The sequence below is a fragment of the Adelges cooleyi genome, unplaced genomic scaffold (genome assembly GCF_023614345.1).
Source record: "Adelges cooleyi isolate 19-005CV unplaced genomic scaffold, UGA_ACOO_1.1 ACOO_flye_CR_arks_rails_tigmint_CR_PRNA_247, whole genome shotgun sequence".
Lineage (NCBI taxonomy): Eukaryota > Metazoa > Arthropoda > Insecta > Hemiptera > Adelgidae > Adelges > Adelges cooleyi.
The window spans coordinates 10,487,520-10,505,672 of NW_026095912.1; the positions used below are offsets into that span (position 1 = coordinate 10,487,520).

Consider the following 18,153-nt stretch of genomic DNA (forward strand, 5'->3'; position numbering starts at 1 on the left):
TGCCCATTTTTACAAGGTACCTATCATGGAAAAGTAACGTAGCGTTTTCACATGAAACTTGTATCACAAAATGGCTGCCTCCCAGGCCGGGATATTTTGCAATCTGTCAATACTCGTTACACAATATATTGAGTTCAGTGCTCAGCGTAATACTGTCGATTGTTGCCGAATATTTTAATATGCTAATTGTGCGCCGTCGCGGAACGGTTTTCCGCGCAGGCAAATTCCGACAGGGACGAAAAGAACCTCCGGTTGACGGCAAACAGAGGCGGTGGCATTTCAAAATCAGACGGTAAGGGTACGGACCCGCCGAGGAGACGCAGCACCAGCTTGCAGGTCGGTCCCATCCCGCAGTTCAACGGGGCCGGCAAAACGTCTCCTTTAGCTGATTCGTCAGCGAGCATTGTCTGCAGAGCCAGCAGCAGCAACAGCTCGGCCGAACAGCAACTACTACTGCCCAAAAGCGATTCGAAACCGACCGACAGCCGTCGATCGTCCGGTTCTTGATCGACATAATGCTGAAAAACACTTCCCGCGTTTGTGTTTAGTTGAATAGATATTTTTCGATAATAACAACCGACCGAAGTGATAGACAAATAGGCGTAGGTCATAGGTATCCAACGGTGCATACCCGCCGCATCGTTTTCCAGCCCAAGAAAAATAGACTTATAAATCGTTTATGTAAATACAGTATGTTACTTTATTTTAAATGGTTGATCTTCGTACGACGCTCATAAACGATCATCTACCGTGTTATGTATGATTTATTGATTACTGTAAAAGCTAAGTTTGATGTTCTACAGAGATTTGTCGTGGTCGGTTAGGTTGTCGTCTCCGGTGGTCCGGTTAAGTATACAGCAAGTCCAATCAACAAAACACAGCTCACATTCGGTCACAGATGTTTGATAGTTTCAAAATGGTTGAAATTCTTAAGCTGCCGAGTGCAATTTTATCTAATCTTATAATTATCTTTCAAAACGCTTCGACCCGACCAATGGAAACGACAACTGATCACCGCCACATCTGCCAAACTGGTCGTGGCCATCAAAGGATGTGCAAACTCTCATTGAACGGTGCCCAATTCGATAAAAATTCGTATTATTAGTGTTGTAAAATATACTTTGACGGACAACAAGAGCACAAGTGCAATTTTCTTAACGTGGTTATCCAAAATATAAAAAAGTTTATTTTCTACCCTACAATAACATTGTTATATCTAATATAATCCAAGCATTTTTTGGCATTTGGCGTTAACGTTCATCTACTTGCCTAGTGTAAAAATAATATTATAATACCTAGACTTCATTATCGTACTTGCGCTGTTGTTGTTGATGATGTTTGTTGGGGCATATTACTAATCCATAATCCATTGTTACCTAAACGATAAGTCCATAATATTACGTTGCGTATTATATAAGTAAATTAAACGATTATTAATATACAGTGCAAAACGGTAAGTAATATGTGTTCAGTAGCTACCGTTAAAATATTATAATAAAACTATTTAATAATTGAAATAATATTATATTATTATGCGTAACCGACATAGCGCAGGAATAGTACTTAAATAGAAATTACGGTAAATAAGATTATCGATAAGAGTATTAATTATTATGTTAAGTATACTATACTAGCGGAGACCTATTTTTGCGCTCCTTTTACAGAAAATATGATACTAGCATTGTGATCTCTAAGCCTATTACTACGTTGATACCGTATATGTTCTAGACAATTTATGTATATATAGGTTTAGTACACCAAGCAAAATACCCCCAAAAAGTTGGTTTAACAATATGTTATGTATTATTATTATTATACATTTTTGATTGAATATTATACGAAAAAACGCTGGCGGGCACGAAAAATAGTGTAAAAAAAATACATACATATATAATCTTAAATGATCTATTTTTAAGGGTTAAATTTTTTTTTTTTGGCGTTTAAGTAATTTAATTGTAAATTAAAACGAATAGACTTTTTGGTCGCTTTACCGGTGGAACGCTTCTTTATTCTTGAATCTTAGCTATTTAAAATATTTATACATTATATTTATATTATATTTTCGTTTCCTTCGCATTTTCCTTAGCGTCAACCGCCGTCGCAGCGGAGATCTCTCTTAGCCTAATTATTATTATTATTAAAACTGAAGTTATTTTTTTAGCTAGTCGCAAAACATAAAAGCTTAATGGCTGATATTTGATTGTTATAACAAAATATATTATTATATTTTACTTGTTCTTTTGTTTTATTTTTAAACAAAATTTGCACTGTGATCTTTGTTTTTTTTTTTATTAATTATACCTATACTCGTATTGTATTATTGTTTGTCCTTAACGTACATTTTTTTTTTGTGTATACAAAATCAAACATTTAAATATTAAAAATAAAAATGTAAATTAGTTACATTATCTTATTATTTAAATTATTAAGAACAATTATAATCTAATGTAACCTATAGGGAGAGTATGCTTTTCGAAACGTTTTTCCTGAGCGAATTTCTAAATCACATAACAATTATTATAGTATATACATATGTAATCATATTATTACTGAATAATAGGTTAAGGCAAGTCTGTTTGAGCAAATTTCCTAGGAATTTAAACGATGTCGTTTTGATTACGTACTTAAGTACGGTTTTCTCCATTTATTGCAGGGACTTACTAAGATGAAAAATAATAAATAACTCGATGCCCTCCCCGCCAACTATATCATATTTTTTTATGAGACACTTTTTACCCGTGCCTAAGTTTTAAAGGGTTGACGGTCGATATTGTTGCATAATGCCGTTTTAAATACTTCATGAATAGACATAATAAATATACTCATCATTTATAAGACTTATAGACCGAAAGTGGCGTAAGTAGGTAAGTTGGCTCTCCATTAAATCCTCTAAGGCCACGCCAAATTTTTTAGTAAAATGATTTATAAAATTGTCGATTTTAAACTTTTTACATATTGAAAATATTGTTTTAGCGATACAAACTCAAAAGAGTTAAGCTTTATAAAAACAGAATTAGGACACTATATTGTTAAATTGGAGCAGAATTTAGTGGAATTTTAAAAAAAATCACAAACCAAACAATTTTAAAATAGAATGTAAAGACTTAGGGGTTAAAGAGCCGGATTGGATTTTCGATATCCTAATTAAAAATTCGGATTTTGCCCAAATTAAATTTAAATAAATTTAACATTGTAAAACCCAGAAATGCGGTTCTATACCATACAGGAAAAAGTATTTAAATAATATAAAATTTTGTAATAATTTATTATTAAAACATTTTTTAATATCTAACAAATATTTAAAAATCCTATTTTGATGGGAAATCAAGTACCTACACAATTGTTTGTTTCGGTTAGAATTACTATACATTATGTTTAGGAAATATTACCTATTTAAACAAAAGGCGATCACCTAGGCAAATAAATTAAATATATTTAAAAGCAAGTAACAAATTAAATAAATACTGTGTGGTTTCAAATTCAATTAGACTTTGGTCTTTGCCCCCTTCGGTCCTATATTTCCATGTCTTTAGTATTATTATTTTCGTTGTTTTACATTTAAAAACAAAAATACAAAAAATCGTTTGCTTTATACTTTTTTTTGCTTAACTATTAAACAGCACTCGGTTTTCTAAGTAACGTAGTAAAATATACCATTGGAGAAATTTTGTCTAAAATTATTATACATATATATTAACGATTACATATATATATATATATATATATACCATTACTAATGTATTATAATATACTGTATTGTATTGTATTGTATTTTTACTGTACTAAGTCCGGTTGTAAACAAGATAAAAATTTACAAATACAAATTACCCTTGTTGATGATGAAACGGGTTGTGTTATTATTCTAAACAAGCGCTTGTATTATACAACATTGAACATTACAAACATTTTGCAGCTCTTTAAGTACACACATATACACAAGGTTTATCCAAATTTTATCTTAAACGACACCGAAATTTACTTAAAGTTGAGTTTTTATTTCTATTTCAAGATAATACAAAAACTAAGATAATATATAAACAAAATATGAGTAGGCTAGAGTCAAAACTCAAGTTCCACTGGAACGTGTAAGTTTTGATGTTGAACTATTTTTAACCCAAATAACTATAAAACATTTATATTTATTAGATTTTAAGAGAGCCATTATGATTTAAATTTTAAATATTATTAAGATGTTTTAAAGATTTTCATTCTTTAATTTTGTGAACGTACCGACAATTTTTTTGTTTTATCTGATTTTTTTACCTTTTGGTGTCAAAACTCACATACTTCATTTGAGTTCTTATCAAAACTCACATGTTCCAAACTTCATTCTAGAAAAAAAATGTATTTAAATGTATTGACTAAAATTTGCAACATTTCAATGGCAAAGTTGAGTTTTCCGTTCCAAACTACTTCAAAATAACGTAGTAGATTTTTTCGTTGTCCAGGAAAACCCTCTCCCACTTTTTTGTATTTTTTGAAAAAAATTAAGTTTTGATTCTAGCCTACTTATTTACATCGGCAACGTCATTACTGTGGCCCATACTTTTGTCAAGGTACTAGTGTAAGTGAGGTTGTTTGAAGGAGTAAATTCAAAACAATATTTCAGTTTTCAAGAGATTGTTGATATAAGTTTTTACAACTAAAATATTGCACGGACATGTAACACACCAAATCTTATACTTCTACAGAGTCAAAATTTTACAAATAGATGTTATGTTTATGTGTATTTTTTTAAGTATTCTATTTAGAATAAATAATTTAATTTTGAGACAAGTTCAAAATATGACTAAAATATGGTGTTGTTGACTTTATATTTAATAACTAAATCTTCGTATGAATAGTATACAGAAAAATAAGCATTTATATATTAAACATTTTTATTTGAACATGGGCTAGATTTTTTTTTTTAATACTTTTTGTCGTTTTAATGTTTATACTTCTACACGATAATTGTTTTTCCAAATTTGATTTTCCTTCAGAAATTGTTCAGTTAATGGTCTATTGCAGATTGCGACATTTAAAACTATATTAATTCTGTGTGTTTCTCTTACACTTCTTCACATTTTGGCCTAAAGAAACACTAAACACATTTCAGTCCATTTGTAATTTCTTTAGATTCTTGTATATTTTATTCAACGCTTCACAGTGTGTGCAGATCACATATTGTACAACAGTCGTTTACAATAATAAAGTTTATAATTAAAAATAATAACAATATCAAATTGAACATCCGAGGACAACTTGATCTTGGCTAATAAAAGTGACGAGCTTAATAACGGTTGACAATAATGAAAACAATTATATACCTGTACAATGTACATAATATTATATAATTTTTAATGTATACCAAACAACTCGACCTTAACCGTGGTTTAACATTTGTACACTTAATAGCTACTATTTCTTTATGTGAATTAAAGAGATGTAATGAAATCTATATTTGAAGTGTAAAAAATAAACCGCATCAACTCTACACGTTTATGTATTTTACAAACTCAACACGGTAAGTTTTAATAATTATCTCTGTAGGCTGTTATAGTAAAAAAAAAAAACATTAATTATATTGATGGGTTTTCGATTTCGGTAGACAGTAGTAACTTCCGTTGGTGTTTATGCATATTTCGTTGTACAGACATCGGTTGGGCGATTTGCATTCGTTTATATCTGCGTTAAACGGAATAAATCAATAACAAATATAACAACGTTGTTTCCACTAGTTTTCACAAGGACAATAAATACCGGCAAACCCGAACAACAAACCTTTGCACAAATTGTGTTCGTCCCTTTCGTATCCCCTGAGACATTTGCCTTGGCCCAAACTTGCGGCAGTGGTATTAACAGAGGTCGCCTGCACCACAGCCGTTCTGCAGGTGGGTCCGGGGCACGACCTCTTCCTCTCGCACCTGAACGATCCCAAAGTGTTCCTGCAAATCCAATCCGGTCCCAGTAGACCACAAGAATCCGTTTTCAACGTGCACTCGTCGTCATCTGCTCCAGAAAGCGATTTCCAAACAAAAAAAACAACACATATTCAACCGGTATCGACGATAGTGAAAAACGACCGGAGCTGCTGCCTATTAACTTGGACATCAAGTGCCGGGTTTGTTTTGTTTAAGCCAACCAAAAGTGGGGCGTTTATATACAAAAATATAGATTTTTTAAAGGGGTGGTATCGAGTTAAGCCCGGGGCTTCGTCAACTGTGGTCAAACGAGTTAGGTACAGAACAAAGCTGTAAAAGTATTTAGAATGTCGGTTTACCTATAAATTGCTCTACTCTACTGGTTAATACTTTTTTTGCTTAAACGTTTACCACACTTTTTCTTCCTGTTATACCATTAAAAGAGGACAGAGGGACCCTCCCTCTCACTTCACTCACTCAACATAGTGTGGTTAAAATCAAAAAAGACACTTCTTGTCTCATTCTACTTCAGTCAGTCACACTTTTCTCTACTCGCTACTTTTTATAGATCTTTTCATTTGTTTACCTGTAAATTTTATCAACCCATCGCTTAGTAGCAAATTAGAGTATTTTTTTTTTACACCTACTTTTTCTCAAATCATTCATCGCAAGCCATTTTGAATTTAACTAATTTTTGATGTGCCTGTAGAATAATTTTCCAGACCCTGCAATGATGTCGTAGTAAAAATAACCAGTAAAAAAAAGATCACTAGACAGATAAGTGTAATTTGCACCATAATATTTTGTTCAATACACTTTTATCGTTTAGGTTAGTTTTTGGGTCAGCTGCCAGGTTTAAGAGGATCTAACTTAAACACAGCAGCGACGGTCGTTGGCGGCGAATTTCAGGTACTTATCGTCTGACCTACACACGTGGCCGAATCTACATCCAGGGTGTATCCCGTACCGCATCCTGTAAACCGGACACACTGATAAGAGCCCACCGTGTTGTCACATCGCTGAGAATCGCCGCACCCGTGTACGTTCAATTGGCATTCGTTGATATCTGCAAAAACATGAATAATTCGCAGAAACTCATTGCTGCTAAACACGTGTTTCCTGTAGTGATAACCTACGCATAAATTCCATCTACTACGCTGTTGTAAACCCTCATTGGAATGTAATTATTTCGTCTAAAAAGCAGAACTTTTATTTTTGTGCAAAAATTACTAACACCACTAAACATTTTCGTTAAAACAAATTTTGTATTGTGCAAAAAACGATTGCCCTGCGACATATTATTATAAGCCTTATTGACGTTGAAAACTGATTTCCTAAATGTTTCCATAATTTAGATTGACCTTGTTATACAAGGCTCAGATATTAGTACATAATGTATAAAGCTTTCTGTCCAATATAACATAGTAAGCCACACTTTGCAATGTTTTTCGCCAATTGGATCAATAGTACCAAGTCAGATGGAATGGTATAAGGAACATTGGATCGTCGGAATTAATTAGCTTACAATTCAATATGAGAAACATTACCAAGCTTTCATTTGTTTACAATAATTACCGACCTGTGCAGGCGTTAGTGATTTTGTCCAATTGAAAGCCAGTCTTGCAGTGACACTTGTAACTGCCTATGGAGTTTTCGCACAGCTCGTTGGACTCGCAAGGCAGCTGAGTGCATTCATCCACGTCTATGTGGTGGACAAAGATAAGTACTATTGCACCGCACGGAGGCGTGCTTTGTATGCCTTAACTGTGACTGTTATTTACCTGCACACTTTTGGGTGAGCACGTCAAAAGCAAAGCCGGGATCGCAACTCTGCAACCGATTTCTTACGGTGGCGTTTCTCGGCGACAACGATAACGGCAAAGAAATGAGGCGAGGGAGGCATTGGAAACCGTTAAGGGTGTTCACGCACCTCTCGGTGGACGTGCAGCTATGAGTGCCGGCAATGCACGGATTTAGATCTAAAAGCATAGAAACTGGTTGGATTAGAGTTCAAGTAAGCGAGTTAAGGAGTAGTTAAACTTGACCCATCTAAGTCACTGGCGACTTGCCAAAATAATGCTCTGAGACTATAAGTGAAAACGTTGTCTGGTCTCCGAGTGTCATACTTACACCTAAACTACTTTCTAAATCCTTTAAACGTAGTAACTCGATCATATCTCAAGCCTATTTCCTAGGACTCCCAGTGTCTTCGCTCACAGTTTATCGCCACATCCTACAATTCCCCATTTGAGCTTACCTTTAACGCTAGACGTTCCCTTCGGCTGAGCAATTAAAGGGCTCGGCTTCAACTTGCTGCTGACAACTTGACAACACGACCCGTACAGCTCGTCCCATTGTGTGCCGGCAAACAAGTTAGTAAGCTTACAAGGAGGCGTTTCAATGGATCCGGCCATCATACCGATTTTGCACAACTCACAGCACATCTGTAAATATTTATTCGAACGAGATCTTTTGTAGCCTTTTCGGGTGAACGCGCTTAATACTATGCTGAGCTTACCATAAAGTCCACTTGACTTCTGCCCAATTCGGTTTTTTCGTTACACGATCCGTCGGCCAACGCTGCCTGTTTGCCTTCCAAGCACCGAGATTCCCTAAAAAAAAAAATATGAAAAAAACAGAACCTATTTGTAGATTAATAGCTAATTATACCTCAACGAGTGCATACAACATGCTCCGACCGTAGACAGACATATGGAATTGTGTTCGACGGGTACGCCGGGCAAGGGTAACTGTAAAGAGATGTTGCAGTACTTGTGTTCTGCGGTCCACGCCTTGCCTTTCTTACAGCAAGTGCTCAGAGTATTCTCCAGAGATCCTGCATTACAAAAAGACAGTTATAATTTATGTTTCAGGGACAGATAAACCGGTAAGAAGTAATTTGGCCACCATTTAAAAGCAAAAATGTTAAATCCTAAAAACCATTGTACACAAAACAATCAATTAATATTTATATTTTATTTTTTCCAATAACAATAATAATACACTTATTTATATAAAATAATTGTTTTACCTGTCTTATGGGATAAGCGTTAGGCTGGCAACCAGCTGTAAAACCCCTCCCAATCAAACCCTGCCAAATTTATACCGCCTGAGCCCCAATTGGAGAGATTAAAGATAATAAACAAGTTCAGTTTGCATGATATGTCGTGCTTGTGTCTAATTGGCAATATATTATAACATTATAACATGGTTCAGATTTATAAAGAAAAGATAATTTAATTATTTATAACTAAAATATTTTTTTAGTGTATATTTGTTATATATATATCATATAAAATATACCTACTTAAATTATTACTGATAGCCGTCAAGATTTAGAGTTAAAAATCTTTAAGTTCCTGTTCATTTTTAAATGCCTATATTTCATATTTCTATTATAACTAAAATGTATATTATTACTTAATTCAGATAGATAAATAAAGAGAGAATTAAAAAAATTAAACCTTTTGTAAGTCTTGGTTAACTTAAAACGTCATGTTTATTTAAGTTTTCAATGTTTAGTTAGCTTTTTAAGTTTTGACTTAATTCCATAATAAACGACTAATTAATGATTTATTGGACAAAAAAAAAACAGAGATAATACTTTAGATCTTGTAGTGTTAATTACTTTAAGTCACTTTTCAGTTAGGTAACTAACTAATTTTACTAAAAAAGGTGCTGTGTAATGACTTTCTTAATACAATTTTGTACAATTATGTATTAAGTTAATTATGCAAATAAAATAATTAGGGTTTTATAATTTCATAAAACTTATTTTTAGGTAATAGAAATGAAATATTTCAAAACGATGAAAAATAAAATTATTACTAATAAACATACATCTCAAGAAGAGATATATTAAAAAACTTGTTTTTTTATCTTTTAAATTAAAAATTGAAAAATAAAAAAATTAATAGGTAACAAAATTAAGTTCATAAACAAAAGTATATTTGAGTATTTTATTTAGTTGTTTATTTACTAATATATTTTTTGTATAAAAAAATATGTGTTCGTTCAATTCAGTTTACAATAATTATACAAGTCTGTCATTTATCAATGAAAAACAAATTTCGAAGTTTCATTAAAATATTTCACGGCTTGTGAAAATTGAAAAAATTCTAAAATTTAAGTTTTACATGGTCTAATATTTCACACAATAATGATTTAACTTAAGAACAATTAATTTTACTGCTCCGTCTAAGTTAACGCACAAACTTAAAAACATATTTTTATGAATCGTGTTAAATCAAATTATAACGATTTATTATTTTTCGATACTAGACTTTAATCATTGTTAAATTTTAAAAATGTATGAAAAATGTAATCACTTCAACACAGTTTAGTAATTATCTAAAGGATATATATATCTAATATGGATGGTATTGTTGTACGTTTGATTAATGATTCGCGTGGAATCAATGAAGGGTCTTTGCTCTAGACAACGACTTTAGGTAGGTATATTATTAATATTTTTAGATAAAACAATAATGTATACATATATATGAATTTATTGACATGTTTTACATTTACCTGGCGACGAGGAATGCGATCCGACGAACAACGAAACCAAAGCGATCACGGTAAGTGAAGGTTTCATTTTTTTTTTCCAACCGATCACTTAAGATTATTTAAAAGACAATATCAGACAACAAAAGTTATGACAAATTTAACGTGTCGAATAATAAACGGATAATTATTCATAGTTTTTTTTTTTAAAAAATGTCGATTCTTGTTCGACCCGTTGTCAATGTTTAACTGGCGGCAACAGAGATGATAATGTCAAATGAAAAATAATAATATAATACATAAATATTGGTATACGTTAAAAAAAATTATCTATAATAGTTTGTCACGTATAACAATAACGATGTTTAATAAAAAAAAGTAATGTCGCTATTGACCCACAATTCGGATGTGTGTGTTCTAAATTGATAAAAAGACAAAGTTGCAAGGTCAGCCGATTAGTTGTTTAGTATTCATAAAATTCAATTATTCATGAACGGATGTAAACACTACGGACACGAAGAGGGCCTATCGGGTCCGTCGTCTATCATTATTCACTTTATTGGAAATAAACTGTCTGGTAAAAAAAAAAACAATACAGATAAAGAATGATTAAACCCATCTCGTTTCCCACGGATAACGTCTTAATAAAACATAGAATCGCGTGTGTTTTAACAAGATATTATATTGACTTGGGACAACACCACAAAGCATTGAAAGTAAAAATAATTACATTGATTTAGTTTAAATTAAGAAAAATTACAATTGAAATGTTCGAATCTTAAAAACTACAATGCTAAATTAAGTATAAAAAATATTTATTGGAAAATAACTGTTCACAACATTTTCCAGACATACAACATTCTATTAGGCCACAAATAACACTATAACAATATAACCTAATAACAGTAAAGATAATAATATACAATATAAAACGTTCAGGTACGATTAGACAGTTGAGCCTGTTGCATTAAGTACCTTTTGATCAACTCTTTGATGAGTTTTTGATATTCCATATCGCTTTTATGGCGTTCCTCTTGTACGTCTACGGTTTTCGGCCGTTTTTCAAACTTCTTGCACAGCCTAAACGGCAGCCAACCGATTAGGAATCCGAGGAAAGTGAACGACAACAGGTTGAACGGAGACGGCAGTTTGTCCATCAACATATAGTTAACGTACACTTCGGTGCGGCCGAACAGCCATTCGTAGTCCGCGTTGTCGACCACTCGCTGGAACGTATCCGACATGGCGGCAATGAGCATGTTCAGCATGACAATCACCATTAGCACTTCGAACAATGCGAACAACATGTACCCTACAAACTGTGTGAAGTAATGATGCTGCACGTCGATGTTACCGTCGTTGCCGATGACCACGTTGGGCGCCTCCAGGGGGGTCATGCAGAATATTCCCCAGAACAACGTCTTGAACGTGTCCGGTATCGAAATGAACGAGTCTTCCTGCGTGGTCACCTGCTCGGATTCCGGATCCTTCTGCGACATGCCCGCGTAGTAGCTGTAGAACGTGCCCAGTCCGCTGGTGAACGCCATCATTATGATCACCAGGAACGTCATAAACTTGGCGAAGTCGTTGAGCACTTTACCCAAAGACACTTGCATCGGGCCAATATAGTAGTTCAGCTGGCACAGGAACAACAGTCGCACGAACGACATGACCGTGGCAAACGCGAACAACGCTTCTCCCAGCAGCTGCGGGTCTGCCCAGTGCCAGTACTTGCGGTCCAAATCGGGATCCGCCCATTTCGCCTGGATCGCGGCCATCACCCAGCACGTCATCGACAAAGCGAACAACAAAAGTTTGACGGTGTCGTAAATGTTCCACAAGTTCTTGAAGTACCTGTCGGGCCCTTGTAAGTTTCTCAGCCTTAAGTTCTCGAGGATGTAGCCGAGCACGAACAAAAAGATGATCAGCTCCGCGCCGGATTCCGGGGCGCCCCGTCGCATTTCGAATTTGTCCATGTTGGACTGGTAGAACAACAACATCAGGAACACGGTGTACATAATCAAGCTATCGAACATCCGGTCAATAGGCAACCGGCAACTGCGATCGGTACTTTTGGACAGCAGCCCGAACACGACGGTCAGCGGCATTTTCATGAGTCGCCATAAAGGATACGCGCATTTGATTACCGACGAATGTGCTTTCCATTCTATCCAATCGCCGATCCACGCCGACTCCAACACTTGCTGGATGTTGGTATGGGCGACGAACTCTTTTTGCTTGTAGTCCATGGCCGTGATGAGCCTGGGATAGATGAACGTGCCTTTGAATTTGCAACCTTCGGGATTTTTCAAAATGATCTTTACCTCGTCTGAGGTTCGACAGTTAACTATCATTTCTACCGCAAACTGTCTTACCTGCGAAAAATCACGTTCTAATATAATCGGTTGCAATTCGATTGCCATGGAATTCTTCTAGAACACTTCAGCTGTTCAACGGAATCCCATAGAAATAAGATCGTGATTAAACTAGAATGAAGAATAAAAAAAAAATGCCGGTAGAAAATTGACAAGGTGGGTTTGTGTGTGGGGGAGCTCTTCAATAATCTCAGACGTCTTCACCTAATGAAGGTGTTGGCTGCGGCTACCTGGTCTAGGTGTACTTTGCGGGACCCGTTAGTCGAGTGAAGCACAAATCATGTAGGATTACCTTGCGATTACCTTGTAGGCCATTTCCGTGTACACCGTCTTGTACACTTGTTCCACAGCACCGCATTCTAGGAGCTCATCGTGTAACTGAAAACACGCGAGGATCGGGTCGTGCGACGTGCAACACAAGTAAGCCGGATTGCTAATAGCCCTAAACAAATTCAACCGCTCGCAGCCATTGGCCACCACGTCTGCGCTCTCCAGCATTGGCAGGCACCGGACTGTGCACATGCATCTGGGGGGGTGCGGCCGCTCTAGTCGATGGCCAGAGGCCAACAGGTATTCGATGATCTCGTACCGACCACACTGTGCAGCCAGCAACAGGGGTGTCATGAAAGAAGGGTACTCTTCGGAATCGTCTGGATCACTTTGTTCTGCCTTCTGTTGCTCTTTCGTGCCGAATAGAGTCTCTTCGTAGTCGAACAAGTGCTTCAACATGGCCAGGTTGTCGTGAGCGATCGCGAATAATTTAGAATCTCCGACTTTTATACCTGGAGGCCGAAGATTTTCAGTTAAATCGATATAATACTCGAAGTAAACGAAAAAGCTCATGCAACTCGGACGTGTCTAATCTCAAAGTGACTTTTATAATTAAGTATGATTTCCAAAAAAAAATGTGTAATTAGACAAAATATCAATCGACAATGGTCGACTAGACATTCTCACCTTGCTGCCTTAGAAACAAATCTACCAGAGGGTAGCAATCGTTTCGTATTGCCAGATGTAACGGTGTTAGGCCTTGGAAATCTTTCATATTTATGTCTACTTTATTTTCTGATAGGAAGTCTTCTGCGGCCGACAAATCGCATCGTTCTACAATATCGAAAAATTGCTCGGCTTTGTCCGACAATTCTTCAATCAACGAATGTCGCCGGCTAGCCATTCTAACTTTCGACTTCTGAGGAAAAAAAAAAGAGTTAGATACATATAACAAACTAATTCTACTTGAGAATTCAAAAGCAATTCGTTAAACATGTATTTTATATGTGTGTTATTTAATCTAAACATAATAATCAACAAGGGGTGAGTTCAGCGCATATAACTTTCAAAGCGAACAAATATAACAAAATATCGATAACAGCAAACAACAACTTACTTTTGTATATTTTTCTTTTTTGTTCATGATGAAAAAATACTCTTTTGCCAAAACTAACTGTAAATGTTATCAGGAAAGACGTTTAAGATAAACCAGATGGATCTTTTGCCAAAAGATATTTAGGTTATTAAAAAACCTACGAAAAATGTAAACTGTTATAAAATGTTGCTTTATAGTGTTTACGATGGAATACAATAAACAAAACAATAATATATCTTGTAAAAAAAATGAGCTGAAAAACTGTGTAGAGCTTGGAAAAATACAAACGGTCGACAAGGCAATAGTACATAAAATGTTAAATTTAATTTTACCTAGCTACAAAAAGCTGTTTTACATTAGGTTATGTTGACAATTCGGATAATTGAAGCTACATTGGCAGATGAGTCAATGTATATTATGTATGTAAATATGTAAGAGTATCCTTGTATATTCAAAAAAATATACTTATTTTTATTTTTTTGTCACTTGTAGGTACTCAAGTATTTTCTTTCAACACCTAACCTAACCGGAATTATACAGCAGTTTTGTTGATCCGTTTAAATCCTGGTCGTTGGAGCTTATAAACTTTACAATCGACTAATTCCATTTGTTCGCTATTTAAAGTGAATATTTCCCTAGATAATTTTAACTAACTAGATAGGTCTGTATCTCATGGCGCATGAGTTTTGTATTGTACGAATATTTGGGTGTGGTATGTTGGCTACCATGTCAAAATTATATTTTTTAAGTTTGTAGTCAAAAATGGCTATCTATTGTACAAACACTATTCAGTTTGCACTTTGCATCAAAAGCCAAATGGTTATAAACATCGTATATCTCAAAATATTTGTCGCCAACAAAAATGTCTATCCCGAGAAACTTTTTGTTTCTCAACAGAAACTTTTTGGTTTTTAATTCTGGAATAATGACATAAAAATTTAATAAAATCAATTCGGTGAAAGTATGAAATAAATGTATTCAAACGTTGAAAATGCTCTCCTGAACATTCAATGAAAGTCTACGATTTCCAGCCTGTTTTCAGGTGTTCAACCCAAGTTAGTCTTACGGAGTTTTCGAAATAATTATTACAACAGCTTATATAAAGCCAAAAAACATGTTATATTATTTTTTTGTTTAAAAAGCTGTTCGCAAACATACGCATATGCACACTACAACACATGTGTGCGGTCAAGTGTTAAAAAACGAAGAACATGATGACGTCGCGGGTGTTGAGCAACATGTTCAACAGCACTAGGTAGATAGGCACGAAAACGTAAAACAAGCACGTCAGGTAGAGCGCGCACAGGACCATGGTGAACATCATCACTTGGCTAATGCGGGCCGCCTTGCTGTCCCGGGTGGTCATGGCGTCCACGTAGCCGGTCAGCGCGTACTGGACGATCCACAGGGTCATGTCCAGCGGGACGGTCAGTAGCGTGAACAGCGAGTAGACCACCATGAGGACGCCGCACGATTCTTCCAACATGAGCGCGGCCACGCCGAAAAAGTTCTTGCCGGCGTCATCGCTGATCTTGGACCGGATCTTGTCCTGGTAGTTTTGCGGTAGCCGCCGCATCCAGTTCATAATGGCGACTGCTCTGAAAAATCCCTGATTCGGCAGCAAAGGCGTGGACTGTGGTTTGCCTCGAATGGCGAACAAAAAAAAGAGAGAGAGCGGAGGTAAACCTTATTTGTCCGGTAGCCGTTGCTAGCCATAAACGCAATAGGCCAACAAACATACTTAGTAGTTCATTACCTATATACACAGATATAAATATATTATAATAAACTATATAGATTGCTAAATAGTGATAAGAATGAGAGTCGACGTCGGCCATTTTTGTGGGATTTATGTGTGTATAAAATAATATAAATCTGTGATTCTGTGCTATCAACCTAAGTTTTAATTGTTAAAAGCACGATTCACGAACTAAGACAGTGAATCTTAGTTCGTGGTTATAAGCATTGATAATAGTTATAAGCAATATGTGATAAGGATTTCCACAAAGATGACGGAAAATGGTAACTTCAATATTATCTCTATTGGCGGCATGTACACTTAGCAATCTAGTTTATTATACATATATATGTGCTTATATAGTATATCAATACAATCTACATATTAATATTATACAATGGAGTTTAATAATTAAATGACGTTTTAGAAATTGGTTAGGTTGATCTATAATAATTCATAAAGAATTAAGAATGTAGAAACAAATAAAAATGTAATTATGGGTTTTAATTTATTTTTTTCCATGAGACATTTAAAATCCCGGATGTGACGTTCCCTCCATAAAGTCATGCTTAATAAAATACACCAAATTACATTGACTTAACTATTAGGATTTTGTCAATATGTACACGTATAAAATCAATTGTTTCTGAAAAAGGTAATAAAACTTTTTCCCCTCCAAAAGTGTTTTATCTTCTTCTGATTCAATTTAAGAACTTCAAGTGTAATATAGTTTAGAAGTAAAACAATTGTAAATCCTTTAAGCCAATTCCTTAGGAACGCGTTTGTTTGTCGAAAACACTGAACTTTTTTTATTTAGTTTTCTCGCCTCCACTGCCGTTTTTATAATAATAACATTATAAAGTAAATTTAAGAAGAAGTTGCAACATAGAAAAGTCGAATTTCGTACTGTAAGCACTTTTTATATCCATTAAGTTAAACTTATTTATTGCCTTCATAGGCTTAAAAAAAATACATGGGTAATCATTAATATAGAGGATGGGCAAAATAAGAACTATAGAATTGCCCTTTTCCTTAAAGGAGTAGTGTGAATTTTTTCCTGAAATAATAAGTGGTTAATTAATATTCTTAATATATTATCAATAAAAATTGAGTACTGGAGAGTCAAGAATATTTAATAAGTTCATTTTGATGAACTTGATAAACAAATAAATCAATTTAAACAAAATCAATACCCTTTCAGCTTTGCATCGAATCTTAAACATACAAATTCACAGTAAACTCAGTTTTTACTTATTCGCCATTTAATTTCACCAAAATAAAGTTAAAATATATTATAATCAACATTTAATTATCAAATAATTTGTTGACTGTACTATAGGCTTAATAGGTTCGTTTTTTTTGCTATAAATTAACTGTACTTACATAAATATTTTTAAATAATCTAATATATATACCTAAAATATAATCTTATAAGCCATTGAGTATGTACTGTATAATAATATATACTCAATGGTAATACCTAATACCCTTATTATAGTGTCAACAAAAAATAGTGTTTTTTCTAGACTTTTATTTAATGGAAAATCAGTGGAAAATGAATTTCAGTAATTTGTTATCGTATCTATAATCGTTTATGGACTAATCGCGTGCAAGCACAATACTTTATAATATTTTCATATGTTTTATATTTTCAATTTTAATAATTCGTCAAAGTCAAAAGTATCTGCAATGTTATATAGGTACAGAACATGTAGGTAGGAAAATAATGGTTGTTTTTAATTATTATCATTATATTATTACTAAACCACAACGGCAGCCCGTTTTTGAGTGATAATATTGATGAAAACTTTTGGCTAGGGTTAGGGGTTACGACCCCGAGTGTATTAAAATATTATCATATTGTTGTATGGCGAGGGTTAAGCCTACAGGGGATAAAATACAATATAAATAAGGGTGTGTGACTGACGGGAAAAGGATATAATATATGAATATTATAGGTGTTGTATAAAATGTACACACACAAAATATGTATAGATTATGTATTTGTATATACCTAAACAGTAATATGTAAAGGAATATAATTATATGAGGTAAGTTATTAAGTACCTATACTTGTATGACAACGCGAAGGAAAATCAATATGCGTAGGTATTATTGTTATACATACTACTCGGATTTCCATTGAGGTACTTAGGTAACTAAAATAATAATAACATGACGTATACTTTAGGGCATTTATCAAATTGAAAGAAGAGACACTGAAATTATTAGGTACTGCTCGAAGGTCATACGACCACCACGGCA

The 18,153-nt window shown here is 34.4% G+C and overlaps 3 protein-coding genes across 5 annotated transcripts in view; 1 reads left to right on the plus strand and 2 right to left on the minus strand.

The window, feature by feature from the left end:
- The window catches only part of LOC126836837 (serine/threonine-protein kinase BRSK2), a 56,104-nt gene extending 52,448 nt beyond the window's left edge, over positions 1-3,656 (plus strand). For 2 of the 3 annotated variants that reach the window (XM_050570491.1, XM_050570492.1), the window contains exon 15: positions 220-3,656. In XM_050570491.1, the coding sequence (XP_050426448.1) occupies positions 220-507 (288 nt within the window). In that variant the 3' untranslated portion in view covers positions 508-3,656. The remainder of the gene's footprint in view (positions 1-219) is intronic. The other variant, XM_050570493.1, reaches the window with a different exon arrangement.
- Positions 3,657-5,469: 1,813 nt separating this feature from the next.
- On the minus strand, positions 5,470-10,789 carry LOC126836566 (fibulin-1-like). Its single transcript, XM_050570102.1, has 9 exons — positions 10,434-10,789; positions 8,574-8,739; positions 8,422-8,515; positions 8,161-8,347; positions 7,685-7,882; positions 7,483-7,605; positions 6,829-6,969; positions 5,764-5,991; positions 5,470-5,667 (listed from the first exon to the last, which is right to left on the minus strand). Exons 1-9 carry the CDS (start codon positions 10,498-10,500, stop codon positions 5,558-5,560), a joined length of 1,314 nt encoding a protein of 437 aa, XP_050426059.1. The 5' UTR covers positions 10,501-10,789; the 3' UTR covers positions 5,470-5,557.
- Positions 10,790-11,344: 555 nt separating this feature from the next.
- Positions 11,345-14,198, minus strand: LOC126837158 (short transient receptor potential channel 4-like). Its single transcript, XM_050570989.1, has 4 exons — positions 14,172-14,198; positions 13,742-13,973; positions 13,088-13,566; positions 11,345-12,784 (listed from the first exon to the last, which is right to left on the minus strand). Exons 1-4 carry the CDS (start codon positions 14,196-14,198, stop codon positions 11,345-11,347), a joined length of 2,178 nt encoding a protein of 725 aa, XP_050426946.1.
- Between the last annotated feature and the right edge of the window lie 3,955 nt (positions 14,199-18,153).